This window comes from Plectropomus leopardus, chromosome 11, assembly GCF_008729295.1.
Source record: "Plectropomus leopardus isolate mb chromosome 11, YSFRI_Pleo_2.0, whole genome shotgun sequence".
NCBI classification, from domain to species: Eukaryota; Metazoa; Chordata; class Actinopteri; order Perciformes; family Serranidae; genus Plectropomus; species Plectropomus leopardus.
In genome coordinates, this window is record NC_056473.1 from 33,397,978 (window position 1) to 33,415,789 (window position 17,812).

The 17,812-nt window shown below is 43.2% G+C and overlaps 1 protein-coding gene across 1 annotated transcript in view; it reads left to right on the forward strand.

Moving 5' to 3' along the window:
* LOC121950215 (BTB/POZ domain-containing protein 10-like) overlaps positions 1 to 16,684 on the forward strand; it is a 20,507-nt gene extending 3,823 nt beyond the window's left edge. Inside the window, exons 2-8 of the mRNA XM_042496141.1 lie at positions 6,083 to 6,397; positions 6,555 to 6,876; positions 7,046 to 7,148; positions 9,747 to 9,867; positions 12,665 to 12,862; positions 14,357 to 14,467; positions 15,824 to 16,684. Coding sequence (XP_042352075.1) covers positions 6,083 to 6,397; positions 6,555 to 6,876; positions 7,046 to 7,148; positions 9,747 to 9,867; positions 12,665 to 12,862; positions 14,357 to 14,467; positions 15,824 to 16,296 — 1,643 coding nt within the window. The 3' untranslated portion in view covers positions 16,297 to 16,684. The remainder of the gene's footprint in view (positions 1 to 6,082; positions 6,398 to 6,554; positions 6,877 to 7,045; positions 7,149 to 9,746; positions 9,868 to 12,664; positions 12,863 to 14,356; positions 14,468 to 15,823) is intronic.
* The last annotated feature ends 1,128 nt before the right edge of the window (positions 16,685 to 17,812 follow it).

Sequence of the window (17,812 nt, forward strand, 5' to 3'; positions counted from 1 at the left end):
ATTTCCTGCAATTTGTGGGGAAATTCCTTGCCAAGATGCCTTTTTTTCATATGTTTTCAAAAGAAATCAAACCAATTTGCTTAGTTTTCAAAGGCTCACAAAGCTTGTGAAAGGCGTCTGAACGCAGCACGAGAAAACCGATGTCGATCCNAATTTCCTGCAATTTGTGGGGAAATTCCTTGCCAAGATGCCTTTTTTTCATATGTTTTCAAAAGAAATCAAACCAATTTGCTTAGTTTTCAAAGGCTCACAAAGCTTGTGAAAGGCGTCTGAACGCAGCACGAGAAAACCGATGTCGATCCGGGTTTCAAAGGGTTAATGGCTTTCAGCCCAGACTGCTGCAGAGAGCAGTTTCTCTGCCCTTGCCTGTTAGTGTGTCGGTGTCAGCAGCCCCTAAATAATAGATGGGACCCTCACCCCTCGGGGCTCTCACCTCGTGCTTTTAATAGACTGCCAGGACGCCTTGCATTTTCATCCGTGTCTTGGATGGGTTTGGTGAACTTGTGTTTAACACCTTAAAGCCAGAGCTTTTTGTAAGGCCATTGACCCATTCAGCAAAAGAAAAAGGGAAATTGTGATATCAGTGGGGGTGGTGCCCAGTAACAGGAAATTGGACAAGTGAAATATTAGCCCCCTCTAGTTCTGTCTGGCTGTGTGAAATCTTGGCCGCATTGCCATGTGAAAGATGAGAGGAGCTGCCTGCCCTGAGTGAAATATTGCCTCTTCAGTTCCTTTGTTCCCTCCAGCCTGCCGGTCTGGCCCGTTGGCCGCCTGCCTGTTTGGCTGGAGGACCTGCTTTTGTTTTTATTATCCCATTTCTGATGGGCATTCAAATCCCATTGGAGATAAAACATGCATTTATGCTCTGTCAGACACGAGTGTAAATACACACAACATATTACAACCAGCCATATCTTAGCTGGATCACTCAGGCTCTTTATGGCAGCTTGAAACAGGAGACCTTAACAATATTCTCTTCAGTATGATGTATAACCATTGAATGATGTCTGACTGCTGCTCCGTGCCTTTCTTTGGAAAGCCTTGAACACTGTTTTTTATCTTCACATATTCAGAGATAGGTAGTGTGTGTTATATAGGGAAGTTGTCCCTGTTTATGTCAGATAGCTCACCTGAACGAACACAAAGAGAAGTCTGTGTGTGTGTGTGTATGTGTGCGTGCATGCATTTTTTCCTCTCCTCAGCTGCTATGGTGACCCTTGTCTTCAAGGACATTGCCTGAGTCTGCAGCTATGCTGTGAAGCCGACATGTTATCAACAGAAAAAGAGCGGGGTCTCGGTTTACTCTTTAAATTCAGATGTCACCCTTTTGAGTAGAATTCATGTTTAACCAGCGCCATTTTTATTTTTGACCCTAAATCCTTCGTAAATGTGTCTTTACATCCTTTGTGTCCGTATTAGGTTTGCCTCAATGTGTTGTGTACGAGATTGTAGTCTGAGCCACCACAAGACTGAATGGGCACCTTCAAAAAAAATATTCACGTGTGACGTGTAGTTTAGGCGCTATAGTGCAGGGCTACTCAACTTGCTTTGCTCAGGGGCCACTTTTGCAAAATGACAAGAGGCCAGGGGCCAGTCACAGCAGCCTCATACATGTTTTATGACATTTCTAGGAATTCAGGACATTTCTAGGACATTAGGATGTTTCTAGGATTTTATGACATTTCAAGGATTTTGGGATGTTCCTTGGATTTAAGGAAGTTTCTAGGATTTCGGGATATTTATAGGAATTTACGACATTTCTAATATTTTAGACGTTTCTCTGGTTTTAGGTCATTTTTAGGATTTTAGAACATTTCTCGGATTTTAGGATCTTTCTAGGATTTCAGGACATTTCTCATATTTAGGACGTTTCTAGGATTCTAGGATTTTAGGACACTTTTTGGATTTTAACACATTTCTAGGATTTTTCTGACGTTTTTAGGATTTCAGGTCATTTCTAAGGTTTCAGGACATCAGGGGCTTAACTAGGACCTCTGTCGTGGGTTACGGGGGATCTTCCACTGGCACTTTTTGATAAACAAGCTCTTTTGATGCTGTTTTTTGCACTCTGGCACTTATGTATACTAAAAGCACAAAAACAATTCCCAGTGTGAATCACTTTATTTCTATTGTGAGTTAGAAAATGCTTCGGGGAGCCACCTGGCACCCTACTGGGGGCTTGATTTCACCGCTCTGGTGGGAATTCAAGGTGACGTGCAGTAATCACATTGCATTGTTGAACATTTGTGTTAGTTCGCTTGTCTCACTACTTCTTTGTCTGCTCTGTCTCGGTCTACACATCCAATTAGCCACTCAGTCAGTCCGCTGGTCATCTATTCGGCCGTCCAGCATGTTAAGATGTCAGCCAGTATCAAGGGAGGCTTCTCTCATTACCAGACTATTCACTGTGCACGGTGCATGGAAACAAAAGACTCAAGCTTAACAATTCTTGTTCAGTAATAACCACTCACCATCATGTTTAAGAGCTTGTATGCATTTATTTATTTTGTGTAAAAGTATATAAAACCTTTATGCCAAATCTGCCTCAGCGTGCCGGGTCAGGGCTCTGTGTCTTTATGGTTTATTTATGTGTGCCTCGTCACGTGCTATGCAGGGCAAAAAGCAGTACTGGCTTTTTTCACATTACTTATTCCACTTTTATAAAACAAAAAAAAGCCTCTTTGTCCCTCCACCCCTCCTCGCTCCCATTTTCCGTGTCCCTGATTCCATAGCCCACAGTAGATGGTCATCATCATATTTCATAGCAGCTCCTCTCAGGAGAGCATGGCTCGCTTCATTACTGAGACCTGGATGTGTTTCTGGCTTATAAGCTCAACACTATCGATCAGATGGCCAGCTGCACTGTTGCAGTGGAAGTGAAATGTATACATTCATCAACACTTCAGCATTGTAATTTATCAATATGCAACTGAACGATAATAATAATAATCTAAAAAATAACGTCATTAGAAAATGTTTGATACTTTTCTTCCCCTTTCTTATATCAATATGAAATCCTTTAGTACCTGGTCATACAGTGCGATCCAATTTTTAGGTTAAAAAAACGATTTGTGTAAGGCAGCTCTGTGTTATTGATGTTATCATGTGATAAATGTGGTCACTTATTTTAGCAGCATGTCACCTAAAGTGTGACCACCTTTATTTACTTGATATTTCATGTAGGGATGGGCGATAAATCGATTTCAGATTATTAGGAATGTCGGACATGTCCATGCTGGAGTGGGCTGTTGGACATGTAATATCATAATGAAAATATCATGTTATTATCATAATTTTAATGCAGTTCACATATAATCATCTATGATGATAATTATGGTATTACTTTGAAGATGGTTTACAGCAGGGTTTTTTTTTAAAATAATTATTATGATTTATTAAACTTTCCAGCATTATATAGAAATTTAAGCTCCATCTTAAACTTCAGGTAAATTTAAGCACATTGTGCTGATAACAGGCCAACCTCTCCTGACTGCAGGACTCTGACTTCAACTTCGGTGAAACTTCTGTGCTATTAATCATTTTATGTGGGAATTAAATTTTTTTGATTAGGCCTACTTCTCCTATAGCTGCCAACAGCCTGCCAACATTCCCAGTTAGAGAAAGGCTGAAAATAAGGTAATGTGCTTTTGGCCCCAGGCCCCCAAAACATTACATGTGGTAATAATTATGCGAGCTCAGCGCCAGCGGCTGGATGAGACACGGAGCGATGCGTCCTGGTGTTTCTAAATAATTAATCCAAAGTCTGATTAAACTTGAAACTAACACAAAGTAGTCTGTAGAAGTCTAAAGAAGTCACTTTCCACTCTTACTGTTTGTCTGTCTCACTGCGCTGCTGTTGGACCATCAGCTGTTTGATCCGCGATAATGAAACGCTGTGGCTGTCAAACACTCAGCTGTTCTAGAGTCAAAGACGTTAACTGCATTTGGTTCGCCGCAGCACTATTCTTATTGTCATTGGCTGTTCGTGTTGTCTGTCAAAACATGGCTGGAATGCGTTCTATCAACATTCTATCAACATTCTATCAACATTCTATCGACCACATCTCATATTTCGATCGAGGAAAAGTTATTTCGCGATTGATATCATTATTGTTTTATTGCCCAGCCCTAATATATATATTAATTGCACCACACTCTTGAGGTGCAGAGCGTACTTTTGTCACAAATGGAGCAGAGGAACATCAACGCAGTAAAAGGAAAACTTGTCCTATATTGTGCTTGGGCTAAAAGTTTACTTTCACTCACTCTTCAGCAGCTTCTCCTTTTGTCCATCAAGCTGATCAGCTCTGACCAGATCAGCTGACCAATTATTCACACTGCAATGCAACTTGAACTCCTTGAACTGCTGCTAAAAACAAAAATGGCAGGAGAGTCAAACCACTTGCATCACTTTTTAAATGGCCCATAAGTGAGTGCATGCATGTGCATTTCTCCTGTGCATTAATGCATGTATGAGAGTGTGTTTAAGTCCTTTCTGAAATGGAGGGCAGATATTGTAACAGCTCTCAAAGGGGGAATTGTCTGTCTATGGAAAAATACTGAATTACACAACCAACCACTCCAGGAAGCATCACTTGCTTCAAGGCAAGGTGGGGGGGCTACCTATCAGTCAAAAATCTCTGAAAAACCAGCATGTGGAGCGAATAAACCATTTCTGTTTGTTGTCCTGGACCTGAGTGAGTCCAGCTAACTCAAGATTGTTTCACATGGATACACACTCTAATGGACGCTGTGGCGGGGTGTGTGTGTGTGTGTGTGTGTGTGTGTGCAGCTGCAGGCTGAGGTTGGGGGTTTGGTTTCGGCACAGTTTCTGCAGCACTCGGCTCCTGTAAGGGTTCACATGAGTTGACTGCAGACTTTTTGCTGGCGCTCTTCTCGTTCCACAGCTCAGCACTCTAAAAACAACTCTTTACCCTGAGCGTGTTCTGCACCACTGCGTGTGTGAATGTGTGCCTGGAGAGGATCGAGTCTGTGCCACCCAGTAATCTATCTCATTGTTGCATGAAATCATGCATCAGTGCTTTGGTTTCTGGATGATTAGTCGTGTCATCCCACTAACACTTGAAGTCGTGACCACATTTAAGTTTTAAAGCAGTTTGGAATTGAGTTTTGAAAGTTGAGAAATTATTGTCTCCTTCGTGCCCACAATAGCTTTAATATCAGTAACAGTAACTGTAATTTTTGGCATACAGCAGCAGGAAGAACAAATTGACTAAAATTTTAAACTGAAATAAACAGATGCTTTGTGAAGTTGCAAAAAACCAAATTACAAAACACATTTGGAACAAAATTATTTTGTGGAGTCAGCACTGTAGCTAGTATTTTATTCACGTTTTAGTTCAAATATAGCCACAAGTGGCAATTTCTAGTTAAAGCCCTTCCCTCATCAACAGAGGGAAACAGTATTATTGTCCAAAATTAAAGTTGCAAAAAGCATTGAGCAGGTTTCAGGCTTCAGAAAGCTAAAAACGTCACTTTAGCTGGTTTAATTCTGTTTAAAGAAGGAGTAAGACTAACCGCACACTTGTTTCATCATTTACAATTATGTAAATTGGTCTCTGACCGATCTTGCTCATATATAGTAGAATTATGAAAATAAGTCACACAAGGCTGTATGCAGAATTTGGTGTTGATAGCATCAAAATAAAAAATAAAAAAGTCTGTACATTTTTTCAGTTTTTCACATTATGCAGATTAGCAAAGAACCCATCATGGTGGACTTTTAACAGTCCAGATCAAATTGAGCTGCATATGTGTCCCAAATTTAAGTCAACTGAGTTTGGTGCGAGGGGTGTTGCAAAATTTGGGGGTATTTTGGCCAAGTTTCTTCTTTCTAGCTCATACCACCTCACGACAATTTGAGCTGCAGCAGCAGAAGACAAACAATGATAACAAATCGGTGCTGATTCTTCAGGGCTTGAACCCTAAATAGTGAAATGACATTGGTAGTGTGGTCACCTTACTCTCTTCGGTATCGTCCCATTTCAGCAAAGAATTTGCTTCAGCAAAAAAGTCGTGAAGTCCGACTCTTAAGTTTAGAAGCTGTTCAGCTGAAATGAAGGACATGTTCAAAACTTTAATTTCCTCTGTGTGTGCTCTCATTTCTCCACCAGTGACCGCCAGTGTGGTTTGTCAGTGTTGGACTGCGACCACCAGCAGCAGCAGCAGCAGCAGGTCAGCACCATGAGTCTGTATGGGGCCGGGGCCGGGGCCAGTGGCGGTGCCGTCGGTGGTGCGAGAGAAAGAGGAGGAGTGGAACATTACCGGGAGCAACAGCGGCGTTCCAGCGACCGCTCGCGTGACTCATCCCACGAGAGAGGAGAGAGCCAGCTGACGCCCTGCATCAGGAATGTCACGTCCCCCACTCGGCAGCATGGTGAAGAGAAAACATCGAAAAATATATCACTAGTCTTGATTACACGTTCTGAAAGTCAGAGTTTAATTGCCCAAACAATCTCCTAATAGCATGTCTGTGTGTGTGTTTGAGAGCTGAAAACTTTACTGGTGTTCGTGTGTCCTCCTCTCCCCCACAGACCGTGAACGCGGCGACGGAGGCTCGTCCTCCAGATCCTCCAGTCCACGTCCTCCCAGGGTTTCTATTCCCTATTCCCACATCGGAGGGGCCCTCATCGGGGGCCACATACCTCGGTCCCTGGGTCCTCCTGGAGCAGAGCACCACTCTAAAATACTGGGCCCCGGGCCGTGTGATATGATCTACGTGTATGACCTCGGCAGTAAAGAGGGGCATCGCAGTGGACTGAGGCTGGGGGAAAGAGTAACGCTCATTGTGGATAACACCAGATTTGTGGTGGACCCCGCCATCTTCACAGCTCAACCGAACACCATGCTGGGCAGGTAAGAACTGAGAGATACATTTAGGCTTCATTCACTCTAATATGTTTAAACAGCAGTGAGGCAGATACGTGATCACAAGTCTACTCAGCTCAACTTGTTCTGATATATTCGATTAATTTGTTTTCTCACCCATGATCACAAGTTAAAGGAAGACGTGATTTGTTTTCAGGATGTTTGGTTCTGGACGGGAAAACAACTTCACACGACCCAACGACAAAGGAGAGTTTGAGGTGGCCGACGGCATCAGCTCCACCGTCTTCAGAGCCATTCTGGTGAGAACTGCTCGATTCACTCATTACGTGTACGTGCAATTAAGTCGAGCTACGGTTATAGCTCAAATAGGTCATTTCATTGGACTACTGTCCTCCCCAATTTAAAACCACCAGTGGAGAATCAGTTTATTGTGTCTGACTCCGCCACGGCAGGTGGACATTTGCCCCCTTTGAACTAGTTGCATAAACGTGTATTATTTATACAGTCAATGATATAGACTAAATCACAATTACAACTGTTTCTTCACAATAACTTTAGGGTAGAAAACCACTGTGTCATGTAATATAATCAAACAGCAAAGTTTTAAGCCACTAAAAAATAACCTGAATTAGTTAAAGTGTAGCCTGCCCTATATATAAAACAGCCCTTACCATAGGAATTGAAGCTGTCAGACCTACAGTACATAAAAACTCCACAGAGAAATGGGTGTGTTTGTGTGATTTCAGGTTTGATGTAGTCCGATTTCATTTGGACTAACATGTATACACGTGTTTTACAAGTCCAGTCTCAGTTGGACTAACACAATAGCAAACTCTGTTTGCACTACACGAAGATATATTTCAATAAGCTTCCACCAGCTCTTTCGTTTCTTGTTCCTGTTCGTTCTCTTTCACTCTGGTCCATTATTTCTGCGAGCACAACGGTTGTTCAGCTCAGTGTTATATGGAAGTTCTCCTGCTGTTTGCATTTTTCAGTTCAGCTATGCCAAAAAAGTGCAAGTGTGTTAATCACCAGCTGCAGTACATTTGGTGTGCAAAGTGTTTTTTTTTCCTGGGCCATCGTTTCGATGGCTTTGGCACCGAGTGCATTTTTTTTCTGCCATAGCTGCTGTGACAGCAGATGTATTCTCCCATGTTGATGCTTCACCGTCTGGGATGAGTCCTGTTTTTCCCCTGATAATGCTACAGTCTGATATTGTGATCATGTAATTATGCTACTGATCAGCACTGTGGTGTTTTAGTGTCCAGGGGATGCAAAATATTTTTCACCAGGGGCTGCCATTTTTCCTATTTCCGCCATATATCTCACACAAGGCGAGGAAACTAAAAACTCTTCTCAGACAATAAAAGAGAAAAATCTCAAAATGTTGAACTGTTATATGTTATTTAAATTTGTATGAATTATCATCATGATATCACAATTATACATATTTGATTTTCTTGATAGTGGGCAGATCAACTCAAGATGTGACTTTGTATGTTTCGTGCATAGACCAGTGTTACTGAACTTACATCCCGTGTGCCAAATCTGGGTCCAGACCAGGTGCCATGTGGCCCCCCAACCATTTCTAATTCACAATAAAAAAAAAGTGACTCACACTAGGAATTATGTTTGTTAGTATAAATAAGGTGCCAGTGAGCATAAAAATACATCAAAATAGAGTTTGTTTATAAAAAAGTGCCAGTAGAGGATCCCCCACACCCCCTGACAGAGGTCCTAGCTAAACTCCTAATGTCCTGAAATCCAAGAAATATCCTTAAGTCCTAAAATGTTCTAAAATCCTTGAAACAGCCTAAAATCCTAAAAACTTTAAAAAATCATAAAAATTAGTCCTAAAATCCCAGAAACATCCTAAAATCCTAGAAATATCCTTAAATCCAAGAAATGTCTAAAACTCCTTTAAATGTCCTAAATTCCTAGAAATATCCTATAATTTGAAAATGTTCTGAAATCCTGGAAACTTCCTAAAATCCTGGAAAAACCCTAAAATTCTAGAAAATATTCTAAAATTTCAGAAATGTTCCAAATGCTGCGAAATGTCCTAAAGTCCTTGCAACATGTTTGGGGCCGCTGCGACTGGCCCCTGACCTCCTGTCATCTCTGCTGAGTAAACTCAGGTTGTTTCTGGAAGCAAGTCGGCAAGTTACTGACAAAATATAATATTCATTATTTGGTTGTCCAGCGGAAATAGAGAATATTCCTAAAAGCATTCCTGGTGAGCTTTTGTTTATATCCAAAAATGTTTCTGGCGAGCTCACAGCACTCTCCGTTTGCCTGCGCTCTCTGTGAGCGCATCACTAAAGCGCCGGTGATTATGTCACTGTGGTTATGGCAGAGAGGATGCTGGAGACAAGAAAGTGAGAGAACAGGAAGTGAGCGGCGCCTGAGCTCTGGGTCCTGCGTGCCGCTCCGCTCTCTCCTCCCCGTTTCCACTGCAGCTTTGCAGAGTCTCCTGGGAAACGTCCCCAGTGAGCGTCTCCTCTGACAGGCTGCACGGAGACGGCAGGACAGTGGAAAGTGGAGCAGGGAGAGAAAGTGACGTTTTTGCTTTCCTCACCATTTTGCTCCTCACCCCCCCTCCTCCTCCTCCTCCCCCTCTCTCTCTCTCTCTCTCTCCTTCTCTCCTGTGACGTCGTTGCTTTCTACTTTCATCACGGCTCGCTCTCCATCCCTGCCCCTCCTCCTCCTCATCCATCTCTCTCTCTCTCTCTCTCTCTCTCCTCTCTCTCTCTCTCTGCCGTCTGTGTGAGTGAAGCAGCATCAATAATGGCGTCTTGTTTTTTCTCCCATGCTTGTGTGTGAACACCCGCCATTCTGCCTGTTTATTCATTGTGTGTGTGTGTGTGTGTGTGTGTGCGCGCTGCTGAAAATGGCAGGATTACTACAAGTCTGGGATAATCCGCTGCCCTGACGGCGTTTCCATTCCCGAGCTGAGGGAGGCATGTGACTACCTCTGTATCTCCTTCAACTACAGCACCATCAAGTGCAGAGACCTCAGTGAGTACACACACTGCTGTGCTGTTTGGCTGTCGGTTCACTGTCTCAACTGTGTCGAGCTGCAGACTGATGTACGTAGGTTTGTTGACACGGTGACACGGTGAGTGCGAAGCACAGATCTGTCTCGTTATTGTATCACTGCATTAGACAAGAACACAAACAGACTTTGCTTTGATTTGTTTTTATTACTGATTGTGGACACGACTGTACATTTGACAGATGTAGTCGGCTGTTAACTTATTTTCATTTAGAATAAATGACAGTGATTTAGTAACACAACATTACACACAATCCTGGAGACAGTAGTGTTTAGAGACACATCTGCGTCATTTACTGCAGCTTTTACCGGAAATGTTACTCCGTCAGGACTCAAAGTTGGCACAGACCTTTCTGTTTTACCATAAATACACTCTACTAACGATAATATTGACACAGTGTCTGATGTAGCTGTTTGCATCAACGTTGTTTTCTTAAATTTATGTGCGGCACACGTAACATCACTCTGTTACATGGAAATGCCATGATGACAGTGATGCACATCTGTCTGTGAGTGTTAGCGATGTTTATGTTGGAAATTGTGCCTCTTGTTTGTGTCTCTGAGTGTGTGGGAGGAGCAGCTTCGGCACTCAGGCTGTGAGTGAGTGCGTGTGCGTGTGTGCGTGTGTGTGTGTGTGTGTGTGTGTGTGTGTGTGTGTGTGTGTGTGTGTGTGTGTGTTTGGCTCTAAGTAGGTCATGATTAGCTGTGAGATGTAATGCCTGTTATGCAGGCACAGAACCAACCCAGGCAAGTACGTCTCACTCTTGTACCAGCAGGGATGTGGTTTTTTTCACCGTCATTAGTTGCTGCTTTTTTCGTTGGTTTTTGTGGTTAATTTAAGGCTGGTTTCATCGATCTGTGGTGTGGATAGAGCCACACTAACGCTGCGACATAGAAACCATGTTTCCTGTTTGTGTATATTAAGAGTGTGCAGTCAGAAGTTCATTGTATTTGTTATGGTTAAGCAGCTTTACACAGGCGATATGTAGGTCAAAACTGCTGCAGTACTGCCTGAATATTATCAGCTGTAGACAGAGAAGTTTCCAGAAGAGGACAGCCTCTCTCAAAAGAAGACAGGTTTAATTCCAGTACAGGGTTCAGGAAATTTGCAGTTCTTAATGACCGGTTCTCAGCTTTTTGCACCTCCGACCGTGGTCATAGCATGTTAGATATTTTAAAGGGATAGTTTGGGATTTTTGAAGTGGGGCTGCATGAGGTACTTATGTATAGTCTGTGTATTACATACAGTAGCTGGCGGTTGGCGTGCTTCCGATTTGCAGAAAAAGATGGGGTGCACCACACAGGGGTTCAGTTCAGTTCAGTTCAGTTCAATTCTATTTTATTCTTTGTCCCAGAGGGCAGCAAGTGTAAAAACATTATAAAAACACATAAAGGACAAACAGTATGACGCAGAAACATACAGCTGACACTAATCTCTGCACAGGGTGACTTGCACCTATGAACAGTTCAGTGAGCGTTAAATATGACAACATCATCTAATAACGTAAACCATTTCCAATGTAGCATATAGCACCATCAACATGACAGCCACAATAAAGCAGAGTACAATAGTGCCGTAACTGTCACTCTCACATCAACATCGTCGTCATCATCAGTGCTGCAATTGCAAATGTTCAATATGTACTGTTACTGTCCCACGTCAGCGTCATTGATATCAAAATGTATTGTAGTCCCCTTAAAAAGGCCTACCAGAAAAAATCAATATCAGTCTAAGTGGACGCTATATTTAGAGTATTTTCACCGCCGTACCTCGCTGTCACACAGCCTGTTCCTTTGGCGGTACATTTCTCATCCGGTCTGCTGTTTGGGTCAGGAAGTTGAAAACAGTCCCAATACAGCGTCCGCTTAGACTGTTATTGTACTTTTTGGGCAGGTGTTCAGCCCCTCTATACAGCATGGAGATGATGTATAGCACGATGGCGTGCGCGCCCTGTCTGTTTCTGCAAACCGGGAGGGCGCCGACTGCCAGCTACTGTATGTAATACATACATAAATATCTCATGCCGCCCCACTTCAAAAATCCCAAACTATCCTTTGAAGTAAAGCCTCAGCATTCTCTGAAAGCCACTTTGAATTTGTGAAACCTTTATTCTGTTATGAAAATGCAAAAAAAAAACCCAAATCTTCTTTACTGTAAACGTCTAACATGCTTTCACCACAGTGGGAGGTGCAAAAAGACGAAAATGGGTTGGTAAGCATCCCAAATTATGTTCACCTTCACCCTCCCCTTAACTGTTGAATCTTAAGCTGCGAATGGCAGGCTAACTTAAGCTCCAGTCACGGCACTTCTCCTCAGGCTTCAGGGAGAAAGGCTGGTGTGTTGTGCTGACTCTCTGTAATGTTATATAGCGTTTCACTTATTTTTAGAGCATCGATTAAGCAAAAAGAGGGAATGAAATCATCAAAATGAGGGAACAAAATGTATCTCGAGGCCATGTAATAGCATCTCGTACACTTGATTTCGCAAAATGTGGCCTCTGTATTTATTTTCTCTCTACATGGCACCTCCTGGGCTCTGCACGGGTGTATTTTTTAAGTAACCATTGTTCAGTTTGCACCTTAGAAACTGCACTTAATTATAACTGTTGTCCTAAATGACAAACCGATGTACAATATTCTCAAACTTCCCAGCTGTCCTAGTTGTTAGGGACAAGTACCTGATCCAGCACGCTGTCCTACATCCTGTCTTCCTCTTTTTGTTGTCATCTCATCACGGATGTCCTTTTGGTTCCTCCCCAGGCGCCCTGATGCACGAGCTGTCTAACGACGGGGCCCGGCGTCAGTTTGAGTGTTATCTGGAGGAGATGGTGCTGCCGCTGATGGTGGCCAGCGCTCAGAGCGGGGAGAGGGAGTGTCACGTGGTGGTGCTGACCGACGACGACGTGGTGGACTGGGACGAGGAGTACCCTCCGCAGATGGGAGAGGAGTACTCGCAGAGTAAGTTACCGCCCCCGTCACTGTTTACTCTCGGAGATTAACCTTCCTGCTGAGGTAGCAGTGTGTCCGCCTCATCGCTGGGAGAGAATTGTCTGATGGAGGTCAGGAGCATTTCCTGCAGCTGCTGCGTCACTTACGAGTCTGCTTTTCTGCTGTTTGTCGCAAGCCGGGTCTCCATTAACCCTCAAATTGAGCAAATTAACTGGGAATATAAAATACGCCTTATGGAAACACGTCAGTTCTGAAAAAAAAAACCAAAAAAAAACCCCCATTTATCAAAAAAAAGTTTTTACGCTTACATAAGGTGGTATTTCAGGCGATTTGAAAAAGCCATATTTCGCAAAACTACAATGGAAACACTTTTTTGTCTTTTCTAGCTCACATGATGCTGTGTCTGTGAGCTTCAGTAGGAACTGGCTCCCTCATGAAGCAGCCGGAGCTACAAGAGCTTTTATTGCATCACATAACTCTGAGAAACTTGAGCGGATCATCTGGGAGTTTTAAATCCACAATTCCTCTGTGAAATCGTGAACGATCAGCTCCCAGAAATCCCTCATACGCGGCCGCTCACGCGCCTTTCTATTATCGCTCACATAACACGCCTATGTTGCCTTTGACTGGAAATAATGACGGCTAATGCCGTGGCTTCAGTAGAAACAGACCTGTTAATGTTTTGAACATGCATCACCATGTTTCTCGAAATGTTTTCGCCAGAGGAGAAGTTGCATAACATCAATGAGTGGCAATGCAGTCTCGCAAGTGTGTTTTATCAACATTTTGAAAATATCGTTTAAATTTTGTGAAAATCTGTAATGCAAACCAGCCTACAGTCTGTCTGTTGAGTCAGACCACTCGTATCCATTAAGTGAGAGTGAAGTGATTATGAAAAGAGGCCACTGATAAAGATGTTTTGATTATGGAGGCCCAGATTTCTGCTGTGTTTTCTTACGGTGCCATAGAGCTCTGAGCTCTGCTGTTTTCCAAAAATGATTAAAAAAATCTTCACTGAGCCGCACTGCTGCACCGGCTGACATATTCCTTCATTACCATGAACACACACGCTGTATTTTGTTTGAAATCAGTCCCACACACACACACACACACACACACACACACACACACACACACACACACACCGTCCTGCTGATGTAAACAGCACCAAATGTGGATTCATCTGCTGCCGAAAATCCCAAACACTTTGCTCACGTTTCCTTCTGCCTGAGTAACGTCTGCTGAAGCTGCAGTGACCGGGTGTTTTAGGAGATACTAAAGCTTTTCTTTCAATAGTGATGCATTTGTGTTTTTAAAGATGCATATGTTCAGTAGTAACCAGGGGGCTCGGTGCTGCAGACAGGAGAAAGGTTTTGACAGACGTCGAAATTTTTGATTATTTCGTGGGATTCGTTGACAACAAAAAAAATGTCCTTCTGTGAGGCGGTTACTGAAGGTCATGTGGTGAACTCATGTATTCAATGTCCCTCTTTTCCTCAACAGTCATCTACAGCACCAAACTTTACCGCTTCTTCAAGTACATCGAGAACAGAGACGTTGCCAAGTCAGTACTGAAGGACAGAGGACTGAAAAAGATCCGGCTGGGGATAGAAGGTACCGAGTCTGAATGTTTTCTTCTTTTATTTTTAGTCTCCAAAACAGAGAAAAGTATTTAGAGTCAGACTGATGAGTGTAAAAGTTACTGCAGTCTTTCAGTAATGTTATCTGTAACTACTGCAGTGAAAACTGAATGCATGTTGTAGTCTGGATCTTGAATTTGAAGTGAGGAGAGTTAATGAATTATTTGGGGCAATTATAATTTTGCAAACGGGCCATTTTACCAGAATACAGCTCAGAGCACAGTATTTTATCACTTCAAACATTCATTTCTATAGATGCTTGTCTTCGGCAGTTTTTCTCCAGAGTTGCCTGGCTGTAGAGAACGCTGCACAGTTGGCCACGGTGAGAGTTAAAGAACAAACTAAAGAGGAGGAAGATTTTTAGGTCACTGAAGCAGTTTCACTTGTTAGAGAAAAATGGGGTAGTTGCCCCCCGCGGCCTCAGTGGAAACCCTTACCAAGCCTTTAAGTATGATTTGGCATCACTGCATGTCCTCACGCTGAGGGTGATGTCAACATCTTGTAAAAAGTCTGAATGTCTCGACCCTGAGGCAAGAGTTTCCACAACAGCACCAATAAAATGTTCTGTGAAAGCTGTTGTTTTTGTGCCCCGGCGCCAGAGGTCGGAGGCATTGTGTTTTTCGGTTGTTTGTCTCATCTGTCCCACTTTCATGAGCACTGTATCTCAGGAACACCTTGAGGAAATTTCTTCAAATTTAGCACAAACATCCATTTGGACTCAAAGATGAACTGATTAGATTTCAGTGGTCAAAGATCAAGGTCACCATGACCTTGTGTGGCGTATTCTTGTGATGGCAATATATCAAGAACACCTTGAGAAATTTGATTTTTCCAATTTGGCACCAACATTAACTTGGTCTCAAGGATGAACCATTTAGATTTTGATGGTCAAAGGTCAAGGTCACTGTGATCTTGCACCAATCTCACTCTTGGAAAGACGATATTGCAATAACACCTTGAGGAAATTTCTTTTTCCGATTTGACACCAACATGAACTTGGTCTCAAGGATGAACCATTTAGATTTTGATGGTCATAGGTCAAGGTCACCGTGATTTTGCACCCATCTCATTCTTGGACAGAAGATATGTCAAGAACACCTTGAGTTAATTTTTTTCCCAATTTGGCATCAACGTCAACTTGGTCTCAAGGATGAACCATTTAGATTTCGATGGTCATAGGTCAAAGGTCAAGGTCACCTTGATCTTGTATCCATCTCTTTCTGGGAAAGATGATATCGCAAGAATATCTTCAGGGATTTCCTAAAATTAGGCACAAACGTTCGAGTAGACTCAAGAATGTTTTGATCTATGTCTCTTGCGTTCTCTCCAGGCTACCCGACCTACAAAGAGAAGGTGAAGCGGCGTCCTGGAGGTCGTCCAGAGGTTATCTACAACTATGTCCAACGTCCCTTCATCCGCATGTCCTGGGAGAAGGAGGAGGGGAAGAGCCGCCACGTGGACTTTCAGTGCGTCAAGTCCAAGTCGACCACCAACCTCGCCGCGGCCGCCGCAGACATTCCCCAGGACCAGCTGGTGGTCATGCACCCTCCGGGGCCGCAGGTGGACGAGCTGGACACTCTGCCCCAGCCGCCGGGCGTCGGCGACCCCCATCAGCTTGCGCTCGGACAGGGGCCCGAGAACAACGCAGGCCCCCAGCTCGCACAAGGCTACGAGGGGCCGAACCAGCAGGCTCAGGACACTCCGCACAGCCTGGCCCACAGCAACCAGCAGCACGGCAGCAGCTACACTCAGGCCACGTACCACTACGAGCCGGACCCAGACACGCCGTCACCGTCTGCATGAGACTGGCTGCACATTTCACCCCCCCCACGGCGTTCACACTGACAGCAACAAGTGCTTTTATTCACATCATCACACAGAGACAAGTCCAGAGCGAGATCTTAAATCACAGGGTTCGTACGGTCATCAAGAAAATTGACAAGTCATGGAATTTGAAAATAGGCCTGGAAAAGTTTGAAAAACTACATATACCCTGAATGTTTTGGAAAAGTCATGGAATTTTGTTTCATAAAACCTGTAAACGCACATGGCGTGCTCAAGGACCGTCAGAAATTTGAAAATCCGACAACAATTTAGTTTTTACTGTTTCTGGGTGTGTTAAATAGTGTAATTCTTAAAGAAAATAAAAATCACTAATTTTATTTTCTTTAAAAATTGACTTTTTTAAGAAAGGGACAAAAAAAAAATAAAAATCACCAAATTGTTTTTCTTTGAAAATTGGGTTTTTTAAAGTTTTTTTTAATTAATTTAATTTTTTCAATTTCAAACTAATTTTTTTAAATGAAAAAAAGTCATCTCCCATTTTTTTTTCTTTAAAAATCACCAATGAACCCTAAACTAAAACTAAAAGACAAACAAATTTGACACCGTTGTTCTGTGGGCAGTGATTGTAAAACTTCAGTCCCTCTAAAAAAATGTAGGAAAAGAAGCAGCAGAAGCACAGACGCCTGACTGGCCCTCAGCAGCCGATAAGCACACGAAGTTCTCGGACAAAATCAAAGCACGTGCGGCCGCTTGTTGCTTTCAGTGTGAAGGCAGACTTTGCCCCCCCGCCGCCCCCCAATCCCCCTTCACCTCCTCCTGAGTGGCAAAACACCACTTGGCCTTCTGTTGCACCTCCGCTGCAGCCTTTCTCAGTCAACACAGCGTCCGAACGAGCGAGAAGCGTCCTGCAGCCGAGGACGGACGAAGCACATCAGCAGGCGTCCTCACCCTCCTCCGTCCACTCCGTTTATTTCTCTGACCAAAGGACAGTTTAGTTGCATTCTGTGTGCACGTGGAAGACAGTACTGTATGTCATTACTATGAAGTGTGTGTGTGTGTGTGTGTGTGTGTGTGTGTGTGTGTGGTGTGTGTGTGTGTGTGTGTGTGTGTGGTGTGGTGTTGCTGGGAATACTGTACCTCACTGGGAAAGTGGATTCCAGTGCCTCTTTATCGTCAGTCTTTATTTGGAGGCTTGTTTCTAAGTCGGATTTGAAGACGCACTTTTTCCAGCACGTGTGAAGGCCTCGATGAGCGACTTCTTTTGTTTTACACAACATACGCCAGTTTTTAAGCTCCTCTCCTTCTGTTCTTTAAACCAGTTTATTTGGCTCCTTCGTTTGACTTTTGGTTTCACTCCTGTTTGGTCTTTGCCGACCTGCTCCGAAAACTCTGCACAGGTTCATCACTCACTGCTGTGAACACACAGGATGTCAAGAGCTGCTGAACACAATGTTTTTCTAATAAATGCTCACGAAAATCTTCTTGAATGACTTCTTTATTTTCATCTGATTTGATAATAAAATGTTAAATAAAA